The 21,933-nt window shown below is 37.2% G+C and overlaps 1 protein-coding gene across 1 annotated transcript in view; it reads right to left on the bottom strand.

The window, feature by feature from the left end:
• The window catches only part of LOC121381501 (serine/threonine-protein kinase 38-like), a 65,448-nt gene that overhangs the window by 10,436 nt on the left and 33,079 nt on the right, over positions 1-21,933 (bottom strand). The window contains exons 5-11 of the mRNA XM_041510822.1: positions 19,924-20,007; positions 18,024-18,147; positions 17,301-17,455; positions 15,977-16,079; positions 15,165-15,226; positions 14,234-14,351; positions 8,947-9,070 (exon numbers count right to left, since the gene is read on the bottom strand). Of these exons, the coding sequence (XP_041366756.1) occupies positions 8,947-9,070; positions 14,234-14,351; positions 15,165-15,226; positions 15,977-16,079; positions 17,301-17,455; positions 18,024-18,147; positions 19,924-20,007 (770 nt within the window). The remainder of the gene's footprint in view (positions 1-8,946; positions 9,071-14,233; positions 14,352-15,164; positions 15,227-15,976; positions 16,080-17,300; positions 17,456-18,023; positions 18,148-19,923; positions 20,008-21,933) is intronic.

Raw genomic sequence — 21,933 nt, 5'->3', positions numbered from 1 at the left:
CCAGATTGTGGTAGGAAGCACAAGATAATGAGATGGAATCCAAAATTATTTGTTAAATTTTAGCAGAATCCTAAAACAAAGGAAGGAAATGTTTTAGTTAACGACGAACTAAACACATGGCGCCAGATATATGGTTAAGGACCACACAGATAGAGAGAGAGGAAACCCACTGTCGCCACTTCATGAGCTACTCTTTTCGATTAGCACCAAGGGATATTTTACATGGACCAATCCACAGACAGGATAGTACATACCACGGCCTTTGATATACAAGTCGTGGTGCACTGGCTGGAGCGAGAAAATCCTAAAACAATTCCCAAATTCAATGTCTGCAAATTATAATTTTAGAATCTTCAGATATATTCGGAATTTGCTGATTGTTAGCTAGTTTTCTATTTTATGCTGACAATGTGTTTGCATGCCGCATAAAAATATAATAATAACCAAGTTCTGGGTCTATGTAAATCACAAATTATATTTTACTTTCTCGTTGACCATCATGTTTTGTTTTGCAAAATAATATTTCCTTTTAAATAAAATAATGTTTAACAATTTATATTTTTAATTCCTAGAAATCGAAGGCAAAGTGGATTTCGCCCTTTCACTTAAGGCAAAGTTTTGAGGCACAGAGTGACTATTTTTTGCCTCCAAGTGTGACCCCTGCAGTGCTCTGTGATGCGGTCAGGTCAGAGTGTTTAATGTGCACATTTAGAACAAGCTGTTGTAGTGCACGCCTGTCCGGGGCAGTTGCCCGGCTCCTCCATCCAGGACAGGAAAGAGGTGGGGTGGTTTGGAGGGGGGAACCGCCTGCACTGTGCAGGTGTAAGGGAGCACCAGCAGTCCGACCGGGGCTGGTAACAGGCGGAAAGTAGTATGATGCTATGGAATTGGAAAGTCCCCGTAGGATTAAGCCAAAGATAATTGGTGCACATTTTTTGAGAAGGAAGTTAGGCGCAAATTTGAATGGTCCGCCAAAAAGTAAAGAATTGATAAGACATCAGTTTTTATGGCTGGCAGTACCGGCTGCTTTATGACCAGTTCACATCCCAGAACAGACTCTAAACTAGATGGGTGTGGGGTTTTTTTTCTTTGTTTCTTTCTTTTCCCCCATGTACTGGTCATTGTTATATCGAGATAAATTTTGTTTTTTATTCATACTCCGTTACAATTAGCCAATCTCCTATTCATCCTTTACAATTAACTGTTAAGCCTGTCCTGAACAGACAGCCCAAATACAGTACCATCAACTGTATGTCTGAACTTTTAAGTGAATATAAGCACAAAAATAAATGAAATGAAAAGAAACAAAACAGAATACTATAATGATTCTTACTTCTTTTTTTTCCTCTTTTTTGCCTTTTAAAGTAAACTCTTGAGTTTAAAAAATACATGTTAATTTTATTTGCTTTTTAAAGGGTGTGGGGTGGGGAGGGGTCAAAAGTATTATATGCATGGTTTTTATTTCTATGTGACCGATATTTGAATGTATGCTTCTTGAAAACAATTCCAGAAAAGGTCCCGTAAAGTTGATGTATGTGATGATGACCAGGAAACAAGACGATATAGTGTTTCAGTCATCTGGCAACACAATACCCACTGGTTTGCTGGAATGTTTGGTATGTAGTGTATCAATAACACAGGGACCTATTATTTCATTACATACAAGTTACCAAAAGGTTCCTCTTTCTATTGTTTGTAAATAAAAACTAGAAAAGAATTTCATTCATTTTTATCTAATAGGTTTCACAGTTCTAATCTCCCTCTCAGCTATCTGGGTGGTCTGCCCTGGACAGAGGTTAATCATGGTTCATTCAGGCTTAAACAGATTGTTTTCAAGGACCTTTCGGCTTGTTTTCAAGGACTATTTTTCAAGTACACCTATACCGTAATCAATTAAATGCAACCCATAAGCATCTATGACATTGACTGTAATACCAGCCTAAACCACTAAATAGTATTACCTGTCACACACACTAGTAGCATACAGTGTCGAAGTGTTTACTGTATTTCTGACAGTTCAATATTTCTAATTAAATACTGCAATGTGTACAGGTTAGCTTCCCACTTCAAATTATAGACACACTTGTGACTAATTTTTCTCTGATTCAACAGACGCCAACACATGCGCAGTTACAGCATTTCAGTGTGTGTGTAATAATTTGATACCCGGTGAAAAATGTCCAGTAACAGGTTTAAAATTTTAGCGAAAAATCAACAAAAAGTTTTTTCTGTTTAATTGTTTTTTCCAGAAAGTTGTTATGTTTATTGTCAGTGGATCTTAAGTTTTAAATTTAAGGATGTTTTTTGTAAAATTCAAGCATTTAGTCACAAAATTCAAGGACTTTTAAAGCATAAATTCAAAATTTAAGGACTTTAAAGGACTACCCTGAAATTCAAGGACTTTTCAAGGTCTGTGTGAACCCTGTTAATAAACTTGAGTTCAGTGAGAAAACCAGTCCGGGTGGTGGTCTTACACCTTACTCACTGAGTTTGTGAACTCCTGTATGGGTTGGAGTCCGTACTGAGCCATGATGTAAGCATCTACAAGTCTTACACCTTACTCACCGAGTTGTGAACTCCTGTATGGGTTGGAGTCCGTACTGAGCCATGATGTAAGCATCTACAAGTCTTACACCTTACTCACCGAGTTGTGAACTCCTGTATGGGTTGGAGTCCGTACTGAGCCATGATGTAAGCATCTACAAGTCTTACACCTTACTCACCGAGTTGTGAACTCCTGTATGGGTTGGAGTCCGTACTGAGCCATGATGTAAGCATCTACAAGTCTTACACCTTACTCACCGAGTTGTGAACTCCTGTATAGGTTGGAGTCCGTACTGAGCCGTGATGTAAGCATCTACAAGTCTTACACCTTACTCACCAAGTTGTGAACTCCTGTATGGGTTGGAGTCCGTACTGAGCCGTGATGTAAGCATCTACAAGTCTTACACCTTACTCACCGAGTTGTGAACTCCTGTATGGGTTGGAGTCCGTACTGAGCCGTGATGTAAGCATCTACAAGTCTTACACCTTACTCACCGAGCTGTGAACTCCTGTATGGGTTGGAGTCCGTACTGAGCCGTGATGTAAGCATCTACAAGTCTTACACCTTACTCACCGAGCTGTGAACTCCTGTATGGGTTGGAGTCCGTACTGAGCCGTGATGTAAGCATCTACAAGTCTTACACCTTACTCACTGAGCTGTGAACTCCTGTATGGGTTGCAGTCCATACTGAGCCGTGATGTAAGCATCTACAAGTCTTACACCTTACTCACTGAGCTGTGAACTGTATGGGTTGGAGTCCGTACTGAGCCGTGATGTAAGCATCTACAAGTCTTACACCTTACTCACTGAGCTGTGAACTCCTGTATGGGTTGGAGTCCGTACTGAGCCGTGATGTAAGCATCTACAAGTCTTACACCTTACTCACTGAGTTGTGAACTGTATGGGGTGGAGTCCGTACTGGAATCGTGATGTAAGCATCTACAAGTCTTACACCTTACTCACTGAGCTGTGAACTCCTGTATGGGTTGGAGTCTGTACTGAGCCGTGATGTAAGCATCTACAAGTCTTACACCTTACTCACTGAGCTGTGAACTCCTGTATGGGTTGGAGTCCGTACTGAGCCGTGATATAAGCATCTACAAGTCTTAGACCTTACTCACTGAGCTGTGAACTCCTGTATGGGTTGGAGTCTGTACTGAGCCGTGATATAAGCATCTACAAGTCTTACACCTACTCACTGAGCTGTGAACTCCTGTATGGGTTGGAGTCTGTACTGAGCCGTGATATAAGCATCTACAAGTCTTAGACCTTACTCACTGAGCTGTGAACTCCTGTATGGGTTGGAGTCTGTACTGAGCCGTGATGTAAGCATCTACAAGTCTTACACCTTACTCAGTGAGCTGTGAACTCCTGTATGGGTTGGAGTCCGTACTGAGCCATGATGTAAGCATCTACAAGTCTTACACCTTACTCACTGAGCTGTGAACTCCTGTATGGGTTGGAGTCCGTACTGAGCCATGATGTAAGCATCTACAAGTCTTACACCTTACTCACTGAGCTGTGAACTCCTGTATGGGTTGGAGTCCGTACTGAGCCATGATGTAAGCATCTACAAGTCTTACACCTTACTCACTGAGCTGTGAACTCCTGTATGGGTTGGAGTCTGTACTGAGCCGTGATGTAAGCATCTACAAGTCTTACACCTTACTCACTGAGCTGTGAACTCCTGTATGGGTTGAGTCCATACTAAGGCCATGATGTAATCATCTACACGTCTCAGGCGTTTCCCTAGAGCGATAAGCCGACACAGCCTGTGCTCCCTTAGCCAGCCAAGTAAGCGCCTTCATGTCTGGTAAGCGCCTTAACTGCAGGACCGTGCCAGCTTAATTTGTAACATGTATACAAAACAATGGAGCTGTGATCCGTAATGTCATTCACCACACAATTATCACACTTCCATTTGGTATCTCTGCAATTCTTTAGATGTTCACTTTGAGGTCCATTGATCGCACCGTTTTAATTGTCGGCGGGCTTGTGCTGGTCACGTGGTACAGGTGATCGGCTACTACTAATCCGCCAGATAACTGCTTGTTGTAATAATGTCTGTATGCTTGGGAATTACGCATCAAGACAAATCAAAGAAAATACCTATTAATTGAATAAACATGTTTGAAGGTGAAATTCTTGAGTAAAACATGTCACCATTAATCCTGGTATATATTTACCATATCGAAACCGTAACTACGTTGTTATTTGCTAAAATGAACGGTCACGGATCGGATGAAACCACACAATGAAAATGATATTACAGGTTAAATATAATATATCTATTACATTTTTACTACAATTATTTCATTAGTTTATTAATTACAATTTTAACGCAGCTGTCTTAAAACAGTCCATACGATTTTACAACAGAAACGAAAACCGATCAATGTCCATAACTTTGACGAATAGTCTCACCGATGTTTTAATTACTAAAATTAATGACCGATGTCAGATTATAATGCTTCAGAAATACACCAGCATTTATCAATATATTAAAATATATTTTAATGAAAAACATGGATACAAGTGCAGTTTTTATTTATAATGTTAAACAGAAAGAAAATTACCGTTCTTACTTTGACCCACTTATCATACTAGCGATCATAAAGCGCGTAGGCTAGTTCTTTTATTTTTAATTTATTATTTATTATTATTATTATTGATGTTTTAATGTTTTGTTTTTTTTTAATTTTAACATTTTGGGTCTCATTGTAAATAAGGATACATAGGCCTACAGGTTCAGATTATGTTCTACGGCCAGATCAGTAATATTGTCATTTTATTTTTTAATAGGTATGTTCTGTAATATATGTCAGAAACATTCTACACGGCCAGTGAAAGCAGTTGTGGGAAAAAGTGTTTGGGTTGATGTACCTTGTGTTAATTTTGTGAGACAAAGCCTAGTGAGACATGTTAAAACAGAATCGCATAAAACTGCAGTGGAGCGTGAAACGGCTTTATCGCTTTCAAAAAAAGATGGAGGGATCATGCAAAATTTCGAAAATGTAGTTGGTGCACAGAAAAAGGCTTTTCTTGGATATTTGAAGAACATGTACTTTTTAATGAAAAGGGAAATTCCACACACTACACATTTCATTCCATTAACAGAACACACCATGGAGATGGGATGTGAATACTTGAAAGACATTCAGATAGGAGGAAATGCAAAATACACAAGTATGCGGAAAATTGAAGTTCTAAAGTGACAGTGGACTAATCAAATGATTTTGAAGGATGTATTACTTTGTGTTAATTATGTTTATCATGATAAGGTGTAAAAGAAAGACAGACATGTACATATATACAGAGAGAGAGAGAGAGAGAGAGAGAGAGAGAGAGAGAGAGAGAGAGAGAGAGAGAGAGAGAGAGAGAGAGAGAGAGAGAGAGAGAGAGAGAGAGAGAGAGAGAGAGAGAGAGATGTATATAAACATAATGATTGAAAGATGAATGTTGAGAGAAAGTGAAGATATTCACACATATACTCATGGACATACACACATAGATGGCGAAAAAGATTATATATTTCATGAGAGGGTGTAAAAGAGTCATGGAGAGAGAGAGAGAGAGAGAGAGAGAGAGAGAGAGAGAGAGAGAGAGAGAGAGAGAGAGAGAGAGAGAGAGAGAGAGAGAGAGGTAATTTGATAATAAAATACAATTTTTCACGATTTTACTTGTTTTTATTTTTTTTAAATGTAACTTGTAAGCACCTTAAAAAATTCCTGGGGAAAGGCCTGAGTCTTACACCTTACTCACTGAGTTGTGAACTCCTGTATGGGTTGGAGTCCATACTAAGCCATGATGTAAGCATCTACAAGTCTTAAAGCTAAAGTGAAAGTTTGTTTTGTTTAATGACAACACTAGAGCACATTAATTTATTATCATCATCCTCTAGATGTCAAACGTCTGGTCTTCTGAGGAAATCCACTGCATTTTCCCCATTAGCAGCAAAGGATTTTTTTATATGCACTTTCCAGGGTACATTTTCTTTAGTATCACATTACGTTTGTCTATATAAATTGCAGAGATCGCCACACAATTCTAAAACATTAAAATGTTTTTGGTTATCAATTTTCAATCAATTAACAACTTTTGCTCATCAAAATTTCTAAAACAATATATTGCCTGCTTTTCCATACAGGACAGTATATACCACAGACTTTGATAGATCATTCAATGGGCATCTGCTGATGAGGTTCAATCATACAAATGAAGCACTTGACTTAAGCCCTCTACTGACTTAGCTAAATTCTCGGCTGACTTAACTAAATTATGCCTAGCAAAAATAAATGCTGAACAATTTGTTTCAGCTAAAATATGTTTTGTCTCGACATTCACATTCTGAATGCCTATACTAGTATCTTCCAATTATTTGCACCAGCAAAATAAAACAAAATGCTGATGTTAACCAGTTTTACTTTAGCTTTTTTACTGTCACTGTTAAGTGCTGAAGCAAATTGGAAAAGTGTAATTAACAGTTATTAAATGTTGACATGTGACAGCTGTCACACTGGAGAATGAGAAGAGAATTCTGTTTCTACCACTTTTAACGTAACTGAAGAGTATCACCGATACCCATCATGTGACGGGGAATACCTGGCTATCAATTTTTTATTCTCCTCAAACAGCAGCAGGGTTCCAGCAATTTGAGATACAATGACTTAGATTATTTGCTGTAACATGATCTACAAGAATTCATGATAATCATGGTCTTTTTCACCAAGTTTTTTATTTTTTAAATTGTCGTTTTGGGATTTTTTATTTTTTTTTTTTTTTTTACATACAGATTAACATACACATTAGGTTTTATAAAGGAATAAATCTCTCCCCCAAACCCATCTATGGGGAAGAGCAAATGAAAAAGAAAATAAAACTGGGTCAACCTTCAGAATCAATCATGTTTACATGCAGCCAGCTCTATTACCATGTATCTCAGTACTGGAAACCACTGTGTTGAACTGACTACAATGAAATCAATATGCTGGAAAGGTATCCATTGCCTATATTTATTTTTAGCACTAATCAAACAAATCTTTTGTGTTTAATGGTGGTCTATAATAATGTTATCAGATCTGTGGGGGTTTCTACCTGTCAATGATTTCCAAAACCGGCTTCGTTTATTTTATTTCCTATGCCGACAAACAAAATGTTTCTTTTATTGCATTTTTATTTACTTTTCTCACTGACTAACAAAACGCCTGTATTCGTACCAACCTTGGTGGCATTCTGGTTAAGTCATTGGGTTTTAGGATGGTACCTGTAGGTACTGGATGCCGGTATTGCTTTCCAGCAAACGTCAGTTTTATTGGCTCGGTGTAAAGCTACTATACAAACTTCTCTGTAACTAATCGTTAATAACTATTAACTTATGTCCCAGACAAACACAACTAAATGAGGTCTGTGCCCTGGACTGAAACTGTAACTGCCAGTGTTTCTGCCAGAAAGACATTTTTGGGTATGTCACTATAGAACTGAATGCAACCACAGTATGGGGGGTGGGGGGGCTCCCCCAGAAAGAAAATGTGTTAAGTTTAGGATTAGAGTTAGAAAATCATACAGTACTGATAAGAGTAATTCATTTTGTAAAAATAAAGTTAACTCAAAACAAAAAAAATCTGCAAAAAATATTTTGGGTATGGCACCATACCCAATTTACCCTCTAGCAGAAACCCACACTGCACATTACAATTTAATAAGCACGAAAAGAAAGCTTTAAACCATGACAGATTTTGTTTCTGTTAAACGATTTGTTTTGTAACAAACTTTGTTTTTGTTGGGAAGTTTGTTAGTTTGTTTTGTTTAACGACACCACTAGAGCTCAATGATTTATTAATCATCAGCTATTGGATGTCAAACATTTGGTCATTTTTATGTCTAGTCTTAGAGAGGAAACTTGCTACATTTTTTCATTGGTATAAAGGGATCTTTTATATGCACCATCCCACATATAGGATAGCACATACCACAGTCTTTGATATATCAGTTGTCGTGTACTGGATGGAATGAGAAATAGCCCAATGGGCCCACCGACAGAGATCAATCCTAGGTCGACTGCGCATCAAGCGAGTGCTCTATCACTAGGCTACGTCCCGCCCCCTTGAATTTGTTAGATTTTAATCTATATTTCATTCACTAATATAATGTCATTCAATTTAAATTTTATTTTATTTTTTTAAAAACAACTAACAATATAATTTGTTTTTAATGTTATTGGACTTTTATTTATTTTTGGCATCGACTTACAAATCTTATATCTGTTACAAATGTTAGTTTTAGTTAATTTACTTTTAGCAAATACCAAATATTACTTGCATTTTATTTACTTTTGACACTGACTAACAAAACATTTACCTATAAAAATACTGTGCTGCTAAAAATAAAATAATGAATATCACCTTTGAATGAGATCTTTTGCTTCTTCAGATATAGGCACTTCTAGCGGAAAAACAAGCGTCTCCCGCCAGTTCATCACCTTTCTGTAGGTTTCCTGTGGATTTTCCGAACAAAACGGAGGATAACCTAGAAAACAAATACAATTATCAGAGCACTTGTAAACGTTAACCTGCACAATACCACAGTATAGTTAATTCTGTGTTAAACAAATATATAATAGAGTAGGAACATTAATCACTGGCTGTTGGACTTCAAACATTTGGTCATTCTGACACTTAGTCATCAGGGACAACTTGCTACAGTTTTCCATTAACAGTAAGGGATCTTGTATATGCACTTTCCCACAGACAGGAAAGCAAATACCACAGCCTTTGACCAGTTGTGGTGCACTGGTTGGAACAAGAAAAAACCCAATCAGTTAAATGAATCCGCCAAGGTGGTTCGATCCTGCGACACATGCACCTCAGGCGAGGGCTCAACCAACTGCTAAATCCTACCCCAGTAGGAAAAGAAAGTAATATTTAACAAGACGTAATCCCATTTTAAAACTAAGCTATCAACCCTAGAACGTATTACCTCAGGCTGGCATTCTATTACTAGACTATATCCTACCTCTTTCAACAACTAGTCTAGAGAGTGAGAGGAGAAACCTGCTCCACCACATAGGCCACTCCTTTCAATAAACAACCAGATCATTTTTACACATTTTTATATACATTTATTAGTTGTGAGGCACCCACTGGATTCATGGCGACAGGAGTTAGTTCAGTTGATAGAGTGCTCACCTGAGGCGGCACTTTTGTTGTAGGAGTTTGTTTTATTATTTAACAACACCACTCGAGCACACTGATTAATTAATCATCGGCTATTGGATGTCAAACATTTGCTAATTCAAACTCGTAGTCATCAGAGGAAACCAGCTAAAAAAAAATTAACGCAGAAAGAGATCTTTTATATGTACTTTCCCACAGATAGGAAAGCACATATCATGGCCTTTGTCTAGTTGTAGTGCACTGGTTGGAACGAGAAAAAAAAACAATCAGCTGAATGGATCCACCAAGGTGGTTCGATCCTGCGACGCAAGCACCTAAAGTGAGCACTGAACCGACTGAGCTAAATCCCATCCCTTGTTGCAGGATGGAACCCACTTAGTGAAAACACTGGATTTTTCTACATCCCAACCAGTTCCTGACTGGTATATCACAGGCTGTTGGGGGTAAAGTGTAGATAAAACATTCCTTGCTGCTAACTGAAATTTTTTGTCAATTTCTCTAAAGAATACATGTCAGAATTATCAAATGTTTGACATCCAACAACCAATGGTTAGCTGTGCTCTAGTGGTGGTGTAAAACAAAACAAACTTTGGAATGTGATTGGAATGGGGAATAACCTAATGGGACAGGGAAATGATGCAATGACAGCTGGGATGGAAGCTCTAGACTGGACCGGTACCCAACCCCAGACACTGCTGAACTCTCCAATAAGAGTTTTGTTGCTCTGGCAACACGGCTCATTAGAAGACATGGGGCATGGATCAACTTCACCTGACCCTACATACTTGCCTTAAAACAAAAACTCAACTTTTAATTTTAACTGCACTTCTTGCCTCCCGACCTGTGACCTTTCAATAGCAAGCCTAATGATGAAAACAAACAGCAATTGTTTGCCAAGCACTTGACTCAACCTTTGACCTTTTCCATAAAAATCTATAGCAACAGTACTTCTTTTTTCTTTTTTTTTCTCGTGACCTATGTGGTCCAGTCGACATTTTAAATGCCAAATACAATACAAAAGAAAAGATGGGTTAATACCGGGCCACCAAACATACATCTCAGGGTAAACAAGCTGGCCATTAGACATGACATAGTTAAATATTTGGGGATATTTTCACAACAGATAATACATGGGGCAAACAGAGAACTTGGTTAAGGACAGCTATCCCACACGTACATGAGAAACCACGGTGTGTGATTCTTCCAAGTCCAGCTCTTTGGATACTAAAAATCTTCTTAATAATACAAGGCATAAACAAACAAATCTTTATTAATAATACAACAAACAAACTGAGATAAATCTCTCATGATAATACAGCCCAGCTCAGACCAAAAACGAGGTGAGTAAACAGGCTGAAATTTAGCAAGTGCTAGCTTCATATGAATATTGTTGTAGTTTGTATGAAAGAGCTTATAAAATATTGATTTTAAAATAGTGTAACCTGCCTCACCCATCTTTCTTCCAAAATTAACCCAACAGAAATAACACAGACATAATTCTGAGCATGCTGCCAACCTGCCTCCATGAAGGGCGAGTTAAACAAAAAATATTGGATGATGGGAGAGATGGTATTATGAAGGCAGGGAACATCTTGTTTTCAAAATCTTGATTAGTACTATTTCTAGTCTAATTGAAAAGCAACTACTTAGGAGATAACCATATGGAGTTTTTAGATTTGCGGGTGTTATTGTCTATTTGATCCCGCAAATGTCATTTTTGACCGAAGGCGTTAGCCGGAGGTCAAAAATTAAACATTTGTGGGCATCAAATAGACAATAACACCTGCAAATCTAAAAACTCAATATGGTTATGTCCATTGTAAACTGAATCGTTTTTCTATGGAACTAACTATATTTGGTATTTCTTGAAAAAATACCTGGCTACAATCTAACTGTAGACTTGAATCGTCAACTTCACCTGTTCCAATTGCTAATGACGTCACTTTCTAATGATGTCATTAGCTTTCTGGGTGTTATTTTTCATTTGATCCCGGAAAAAGAATGTAATTAACCAAATAAAATACAGAACACACTCGCCATCAGTTTACAATGTTTAATGTTTTAGAATTGTGTAGCAATACTGAACAAAATGTATCTAGTGTCATCAAATCTTAATATCTGAATTCTGTTTGTCAGAAGAAATATCTTTCAAGCTTATTCTATTGCTAATAATGGTTAACATTTTCATCATACTATTCTTATCACAAGTCCTAGGTCTTGATAATATATTATTGATGATAACTAGAGTTGAAATATTGCATACAGTAAATCATTAATACACTGTTAAACATGAATAAAATGGTCAGGTCAGGTGGTTGACTCTGGCATTTACAATAGAAAATCCAACAAAATTGAAAGATCTGCATACTTCGATATGTAACATTGAATTAGCCAAACTGTTCCTTTAACCATACTAAATATTATAGAAAAAAGTTCATTATTATGCCGATCTATAGCACAGGTGGGGTTCAGTGTGGTACCAGCAGCATGTTAATGTTTGTTTTGATTAATGACATCTCTAGAGCACATTGATTTATTAATCATCGGCTATTGGATGCCAAACATTTGGAATTTTTATGTAGTCTTAGAGAGAACACCTGCTACATTTATCCATTAGTAGCCCGATTTTTTCTACATACCATCCCACAGACAGGATGGCACATACCACAGTCTTTAATATACCAGTCGTGGTGCACTAGCTGGAACAAGAAATAGCCCAATGGTCCACCGATGGGGATCGATCCTAGACCAACTGCTCATCAGGCAAATACTACTGGGCTACTTCCCGCCCTTTCAGCAGCACGTGTTTTGATAGCTAATTACTCTGGGTCGTCACAGACTGTAAGCAATGTCAATGTGCAGCAGTTCCAGCCCAGTGATTAGAAAACCCAAGGCTTTAATAGAAGCCCCACCCACGCTAACAGCATAAGTCAGGACACTTTGCTGATATGTTGTGTCTTTACATGTATGAGCTATAGTCAGCTTACAATATCGCTGGGCGATGAAGTTACTGGCAAACTGACAGTGTGCAGCAGTTCCAGATGGTGATTATAAAACTTTAATGTAAAAAAAAACATGGCTTTAATAGAAGCCTCACCCAACAGCATCTAGTTTAAGTCAGGACACTTTGTTAAGGCTTGTGTCTTTAAAACTATGGGCGTAGTCAGCTTACAATATTGTTGTGAGTTGAAATCGCTTTGAAAGTTATCAAGCAATGTCACATCCCCAAGCCATGCTGTGCTTATATAATTGATTGTCACCAACATTGTAAATACAGCAAAACCTCTTGAAACCTGACCCTCTGTTTACTGGAATTCCCTCAAAATTGGAAATTTTTCAAAGTCACTTATAATAGTCAGTACAGAACTCAACCTCTCTAAACTGGATACCTCTATACCAGGCATTTTACTTGGTCCCGAGGGTGTCCAGTTTAGATATGTTTCACTGTACACTTTGAATGATTACTGGTGATATGCACTCACCATGCATACAGTTAATGCTATGCACCACCTGCGCAATAATCTGGCACTGGTATTACACTCTCTATTAGAATGGATAAATGTCGAACATGATAGTATCATACTCCAGCATGCACAAAAGATACACTGTCTATTTGGTGGAATAACCCACCTCCAGCTCTTCAATTTGTTTAAGCAATAAAAAAAAAACAGTTATAAATTAGCCAGAATAGATAAGGAAGCAATGCTAAAATTACTCCACTTAAGATCCAATTTTTTTTTCACTTGCATCAAATATCATGGGTTACTGCTTCTAAATGTTTATTGCACTGTAAATAACAACTAGTTGTTCATCAAGGAAGAAAAGGGAGTGATGTTAGACAGTGTAAAATTGACTAAATTAGATGATTTGGTATCAAAATTAACTGACCATTGAACAAGTAGCTGCTTAACATGGGTAGTCAGCAGGTTAAATTTTATGGGGATTTATTTAATATAAAACAAAATCAGTGAAACAAAATAATACAACCATTAAACACAAAGCATCTAAAATGAGTTCTGCTCCCGAAAAATTATCAAGAAAACAAGAATATAAATTTGAACAGATAATGATGACAAGTAAATTGACATGAACTTATTTTAATTCCAGTGCACGCATCTATGTATCCCACAATGAAAATCTCTTAAAATGTGGATGAAAACCAATTACCCAGACCTGTCAGCCATGAGAGACAACAACTCACCTATTAACATTTCATACATGATGACACCGAGAGACAACAACTCACCTATTAACATTTCATACATGATGACACCGAGAGACAACAACTCACCTATTAACATTTCATACATGATGACACCGAGAGACAACAACTCACCTATTAACATTTCATACATGATGACACCGAGAGACAACAACTCACCTATTAACATTTCATACATGATGACACCGAGAGACAACAACTCACCTATTAACATTTCATACATGATAACACCGAGAGACAACAACTCACCTATTAACATTTCATACATGATGACACCGAGAGACAACAACTCACCTATTAACATTTCATACATGATGACACCGAGAGACCACCAGTCACAGTTGCTCGAGTATCCCGTTTGCATAAAAACCTCGGGAGCTATATAATCTGGAGTGCCTACTGTTGAGTATGCCTACAACAAACAAAACAATTATTACAAACTACAGTGAAACCTTGCAAAACCAGACCCTCTGTAAATGAAAATTCCCTCAAAACCGGGCGTTTTTAATGGTCCCTTTTTAAAAATCAGAACAGAACTCTTTAAACTGGATACCTCTATAACAAGACCTTTTACTTGGACCCGAGGGTGTCCAGTTAGAGGGGTTTCACTGTACATACATAAAGTCTAGGCCAAAACAAAAAGCAACCAATATTGGGCACAAGACAGTGCATGATGCCATTGGCAACATGTTTGTGTGTAAGCTCAGAAAGGTCATATTTTGGGAATCTGGCCCCGTGTTTATAAACCTTAAAGTCTAGACTTTAATAAAGTCCAGACTTTAACATCATGGCAACGCCATTCAAATAGCATTACGTTAAAGTCTGTACTTTATTAAAGTCTAGACTTTAAGTTTTATAAGCACGGGCCCTGTACTACAGTAATAGAAATAAAGAAATAAAATTAAATCAAGAGTTCTTTCAATTTTGATAACATTATGTACATGTTTTGGGCCCCACCCTTTTGAAATACACCACAGTTCTAGGAAATTGTCTTGGATTTTTTTTTCAAGATAAGTGCTATGGTAAATTGTTCTAAAATGTCAAATGGACAGTATTGTACAAAAACAACAAAGCTGACATTACATATATGAAGCATAAACCATTTTCTTTGAAGATGAGCTTATTATGACTTTAACAAGACTTGTAAAAATTATTAAAAGGTTGGTCTTTCTGGCACAATTTCAATGTGTTACTGGGGATATTTAGAAGATTAGTTAATACTTACTAAAGCTCTCCTATTTCTTTTCCAGCTTTCAGCTCTGCGTTTAGAATCCATTGGATTTCCACCTGGATGACAACAATTAACATCAGCAAACATCTACAGTATGGTTTATATGAATACAGTTAAATAACCACATGTACCTCTACAATCAGATCAATGCCATTATAAAATGTTTGTCATAAAACACACATTATTATATTGTCATGATTATTTTTATTATGCTATTATGGTAACAAGTAAATAAGTTTTTATTGACAATTTTCATTTATATTAATGTAATGAAATCCAAAAACTTTTCAATTTATTTATAAAGCTACCATTTAATTAAAAACTCTTTTTCAGTTTCTATCAAAAAACATTTTATTATGAACATAATCTCAACTGACATAATATCAACTGTCATCTTTGGCAGAAAAGAAAGAAAAAAAAAGAAGAAAGAAATTTTTATTTAACAACGCACTCAACACATTTTATTTACAATTATATGGCATCAGACATATGGTTAAGGACCACACAGATAGAGAGGAAACCCACTGTCGCCACTTCATGGGCTACTCTTTTCGATTAGCAGCAAAGGTTCTTTTATATGCACCATCCCACAGACATGGTAGTACATACCACAGCCATTGATATACCAGTTGTGGTGCACTGGCTGGAACAAGAAATAGCCCAATGGGCCCACCGACGGGGATCGATCCCAGACCGACCGCGCATCAAGCGAGCACTTTACCACTGGGCTACGTCCCGCCCCTAAAAAAATAAAAAAGTAAATAATAGGTAAACAACAAGGCAATGGTACAATATAGCACACTTACTAAAATCTCCTACTTTAGGATGGTGCAGATCTTTGTAAAAATCTGTTCTATGAGATTTCTTTAATCCTGTACACAAGCCAAAGTCAGACAACTTTATATGGCCCTGAAAAAACACAAGACAATCAGATTAAAAACAATTACACCTTTTTCCAAACTGCATGCAATGATAATACACATTAAAGTTAAAGCAATATCATCCGACGCATAAATGATACCATAAAAGTAGCATTAAGATACTGGTTATCTTACAAATGTACTTAACTGGCAAACATATCAGGGGCAGGAAGGGTAGCATAAATGACTGAATGGATGAATGGATGGATGGATGAATGAATGAATGAATGAATGAATGAATGAATGAATGAATGAAGGAAGGAACGAAGGAACGAACGAACGAACGAACGAACGAACGAACGAACGAACGAACGAACGGTTTAAAGACACCTCAGAGAAGAAAAAAAGGAAAGGACGGTATTTAACAACACCTAAGCACATTTTTAACTGTGGAGATATGATCTGTAACATGTAGGTATTTTGACACTTGGCCTTATCTTGTGTGTGGAGTTGATGGATAGCACAACATCTGATGCACAGAACTGCTAGGGAGAATTCTGTAAGCGCTCCAGTTTAAGCTAAATGCATGCACGCACACACATGAGCATGTACTCACACACACAGGCATGAATACACATATATACAAAACACAGTGACATACATACACACACACACACAGTCATGTATGCAGACACATACATGTGAACACAATACACATATGCACTCACCACATGCACACACGTGAAGACACATACACACAACACACACACGTATGAAGATACACTCACACATATACACAATACACACATGAAGACACATATACACCATACATACACATGTATGAGGATACACACATACACATATAAAAAGACACATATGCACAATACACACACACACGAAGACACATATACACAATACACACACGAAGACACATATACACACACACACAAACACACGAAGACACATATACACAATACACACACACACACACGAAGACATATACACAATACACACACACACGAAGACACATATACACAATACACACACGAAGACACATATACACAATACACACAATACACACAATACACACACACACAATACACACACACACGAAGACACATATACACAATACACACACACATAAAAGACACATATACACAATACACACATACACACTCACACTACACACATGAAGACACATATACACAATACACACACACACATGTATGAAGACACACACACACAGACACAAATATAAAAAGCCAGTTACTTTGCTGTCCATCAACAGGTTGTCTGGTTTGATGTCCCTGTGGATGAAGCCTAGCTTGTGTATCGAGTCGATGGATAGCACCGTCTCCGAGATGTAGAACTGGGTCTGTTCTTCCGTCAGAGTGTCGCGCTTCATCAACAGTGTCATCATGTCGCCTGAAATGATGCATCATTCACACATACATACATCTAAAAGTCGGCAACGATCCCCTTAATGACACACCAGCACAAAAAATACATTGGTTACTGGGTATCAAACAAAGGTATGTCTGTGCATATCAATATCAACAGATGCAAACCATATTAAATCTTTGGGGCAAGTGTTTTTGTTATGGTCTTTTTTTATTGTTCGTTTTTCTGGATAATTTTTCTGATGTTTTAACATTCAGTTAAAAAAATAAATAATAATAATCACCCAAGCTATCATGTGTATTACGTGTGACTTAAGAAAATGTCCAATGATTCCAAATCAAACCAGTTTCATAAACAATAGTATTGGTTACAATAAAAATATATTTCAGCCTCTAGCTGTTAAGACTTAATAAGAGTTATAAAATATTTAGAATCTCGGCTCTAACTTGACAGAGTAAGGTTCTGACTAAAAACTTTAACAAGTATCGAGACTTTTATCTAACTGCGTACTTCATTACATCTTTGGGTACGAATTTTAATGTTTTATAAGAACAGGACCATAATACATAAAAGCTAAGACTTCGAATACTACCTCCTTGAAGAAATTCCATGATGAGATACAGATTCTGTACGTCTTGAAAGGAGTAGTACATCTTCACCACCCACGTGTGATCCGCCTCCGCCAAGATGTCCCGTTCAGCCCGGACATGTGCCACCTGCAGAACAAACAAACACACACGTTGCAACACACAATACACAAACAAAATATAATATTAAACATAACAGTACAATATTGGTACGAGTATTTAAAGGGAATGTTTGCTGCTACAGTGTTAAAAAAAAGCTCTTGTCCATTTGTCCTGACAAGTGAAAATCTTCTCTGACTTGTAAGCAAACTGTGCCTCAATGATTGTCCACTAGACAAGTAAAAATTAATAATGCTGTTTCATTTTGAGCAATAAAAAAACATTATCCATGCAGTTCGATACAATTAACAACTTATTTGGACAAGTAAAAATATTAGTGGACAAGTAGATTTCTAGATGTACTTATCTGGTGGACTAAAGAAAAATAATTTTACCGATATTTTTTTTACTGATGCTATTGTAACATACTTAGAACTAACATAATCTTTAATGACTAAAATTTACAAATGAAATGCATTTTCTTGTTTTGAAGTCCAGTTTGTATATACTCATGGTGTTTCCGATTCCTTGAAGCTGAGGCTACATTTTATCTTGAAATAATTTCATAAGATACGAGAAAAAATGTATTAGTAAAATGAAGTTTTAGCTGCTAGAAACATGAGGACGATAAAAAACACACTGAACATAGAGACAATGTCAGTGAGTTCTAAACAAGAAAATGCATTTAACATAAAATTTATTGGTAGACTGGGGCCCATTTCATAAAACATCTTAAGTTTACGTCTGCAACTAGCAGTTATACCGGTCATATATTTAAACGTTTGGAATCTATTTCACACAGAAAAGTACATTATTTCTGAAGATGGAGCATTTTTAGGGCCAAAAAAATAAATAATAATAAAGATTTACGTTTACGTGCAAAACAATTAAGGCTTACAATGTTTTGTGAAATTGGGCCCAGGCTCTGTTAGTAAAAACAATTTTGCAATGGAAGCAAATTGTTTGCTACAGCAGGATCTTCACTTTCATTCATGAAATGTTTCCATTCATGACTAAGTTTAATTGTATGTTACATGATCTAAACAAACTTACAGGAAAATTTCAACTCATTTGTTTTATAAACATAAAATGCTAAATTTTCATAACAACCATGTATCATTTAAATGAGCTTGCAGTAAGAACATTGCTATGCCATGACATCATCACCCGTTGTCTCAGCCGACAACATCACTTGTAGTATGCCATATACTGCAAGAGGGAAGTGTACATGCGCAGAGATGTGTGACGTAGAGATTAATAGAACTGTTGTGTAGACAGCAGAAAGATTTTTATTTTAATTTTTGAAATACATGTAGAAGAGTCAATGGGTAATAAAAAGAATAATCAACTCACTGCAAGAAGTTAAGATTAATTTGTCCATCATTAATTAATTTGTAAACACCCGCCAAAGGCGTGTTAGTTATTCTCTATGTGAATCGTGATGTTCCATAAGGATAGCGGAAGGGTGAGAGGTAATTTTATAATGCACCAACCACCAGAAATATAACATGTATCAATACAATCTTAAAAACAGTGTACAAAGGCCCAAATCTCTCATTTATATGCTTTCCTTTGTTTGACACCCACTAGCCAATGTGTATTTAAGATTGCACTGGAGTGTCAATCATTCTTCAATGTCTGGGACATAATTTTTATTAAATTAATGCTAAGGCAATATAAAAAAAAAATCCAATATTTTACAAATGAGCTGAAAGTGGCTTTTTCGCCAAATCAGATATTGATTTAGCTTCAAACTGGACAGTTAACATGCCAAATACAAATGACTAAATTTGTTAAGTTACAAACCTGATCTTTTTCCAGCATGTCTATTTTTCGAAGAATCTTCATAGCATAAACGTGACCTGTGTCTTTTTTTTGCACAAGACGAACCTGAAATGACGACAGGTTTTAAAAGGTTATATAAAAATGTTCACTTGTCATTCAAAACATGTTAGAAAATGTTTTAAAAGAATCTCACAGCTTCCACAAGATGTCCTAGATTATCAATTTGCAACAAGATGATTTTTTTTACGTTTTCTTCAGAAAGGATAAGATTTACAGCAGTACTTGGTACATATACACAGCATGCAGGATATTTCTAGGATAAGAAAAGGAAAGGAATATTTGTTTAATGAAAGAAAGAAATGTTTCATTTAACGACGCACTCAACACATTTTATTTACGGTTATATGGTGTCAGACATATGGTTAAGGACCACACAGATTTTGAGAGGAAACCCGCTGTCACCACTACATGGGCTACTCTTTCTGATTAGCAGCAAGGGATCTTTTATTTGCGCTTCCCACTGGCAGGATAGCACAAACCATGGCCTTTGTTGAACCAGTTATGGATCACTGGTCTGTGCAAGTGGTTTACACCTACCCACTGAGCCTTGCAGAGCACTCACTCAGGGTTTGGAGTCGGTATCTGGATTAAAAATCCCATGCCTCAACTGGGATCCGAACCCAGTACCTACCAGCCTGTAGACCAATGGCCTAACCATGATGCCACCGAGGCCGGTCATTTGTTTAATGACACCTCACCATATTTTTTAACCGACTATTTGGTATCTGACAATATTTACCATTGTGTGACACCCAATAACCGATACATTTTTGTGCTGGGGTGTCATTAAACATCCATTCATTCACGGTATCTGATATGAGATTATTTTAACACATGGACGAATCAGAGACAGGAAACAAAGCTGCCGCCATATGCATATAGGTTACTCCTAACTTTGAAGAAGCCTGGTTTGGTGCTTATAAAACTTTTAGAGTCTAGACTCGAGACTCAAATAGAAAGAAAGAAAGAAATGTTTTATTTAACGACGCACTCAATACATTTTATTTACGGTTATATGGCGTCAGACATATGGTTAAGGACCACACAGATTTTGAGAGGAAACCCACTGTCGCCACTATATGGGCTACTCTTCCGATTAGCAGCAAGGGATCTTTTATTTGCACTTCCCACAGGCAGGATAGCACAAACCATGGCCTTTGTTGAACCAGTTATGGATCACTGGTCGGTGCAAGTGGTTCACACCTACCCACTGAGCCTTGCGGAGCACTCACTCAGGGTTTGGAGTCGGTATCTGGATTATAAATCCCATGCCTCGACTGGGATCCGAACCCAGTACCTACCAGCCTGTAGACCGATGGCCTACCACGACGCCACCGAGGCCGGTCGAGACTCAAATAGAGTCTGAGACAGTAACACCATGGTAACGTCATACAAACTGCATGCATGTGATGTCATCTGAAATTGAATCTGGACTCTTTTAAGTTTTATAAGCATGGGCCTAGGAATCTTTTAAATGCACTTTCCCATAGACAGGACATTACCACTGCCTTTGATGCATCAGCCATGAGGCACTGGTTGGGGACATGGACAAAAAAAAAAAACAAGTCCACCGAGATGATTGACCCTGTGATCAGGTGAACGCTATCACTGAGCTACATATATATACATCCTGCCCCTTCTAGGGGCAAAGTTCTAGAGTCTTTGAAATGTAGACTAACCCTATACTTTATATAAGACAATTTTCCTGAGATACATCCACATGTATAGGCAGCCAATATACATGTCTCAAAACAACAGATTAACATCTCCATTCATTAAATGGTGAACACATCAGTGTGGGGAGGGGTACACACACACACACGCCTAATGCCTTATCATTCTAAGATTGATCCTCGTCGGTTATTGGGTCCATTGGTATAACATAGGACATGGTATGTACTATTATATCTGTGGAAAGGTGCATATAAAATATCCCTTGCTGCTAAACAAAAAGAATAGCCCATGGGAGGT

This window comes from Gigantopelta aegis, chromosome 9 (genome assembly GCF_016097555.1).
Source record: "Gigantopelta aegis isolate Gae_Host chromosome 9, Gae_host_genome, whole genome shotgun sequence".
Lineage (NCBI taxonomy): Eukaryota > Metazoa > Mollusca > Gastropoda > Neomphalida > Peltospiridae > Gigantopelta > Gigantopelta aegis.
This window is presented reverse-complemented; position numbering and strand designations above follow the sequence as displayed.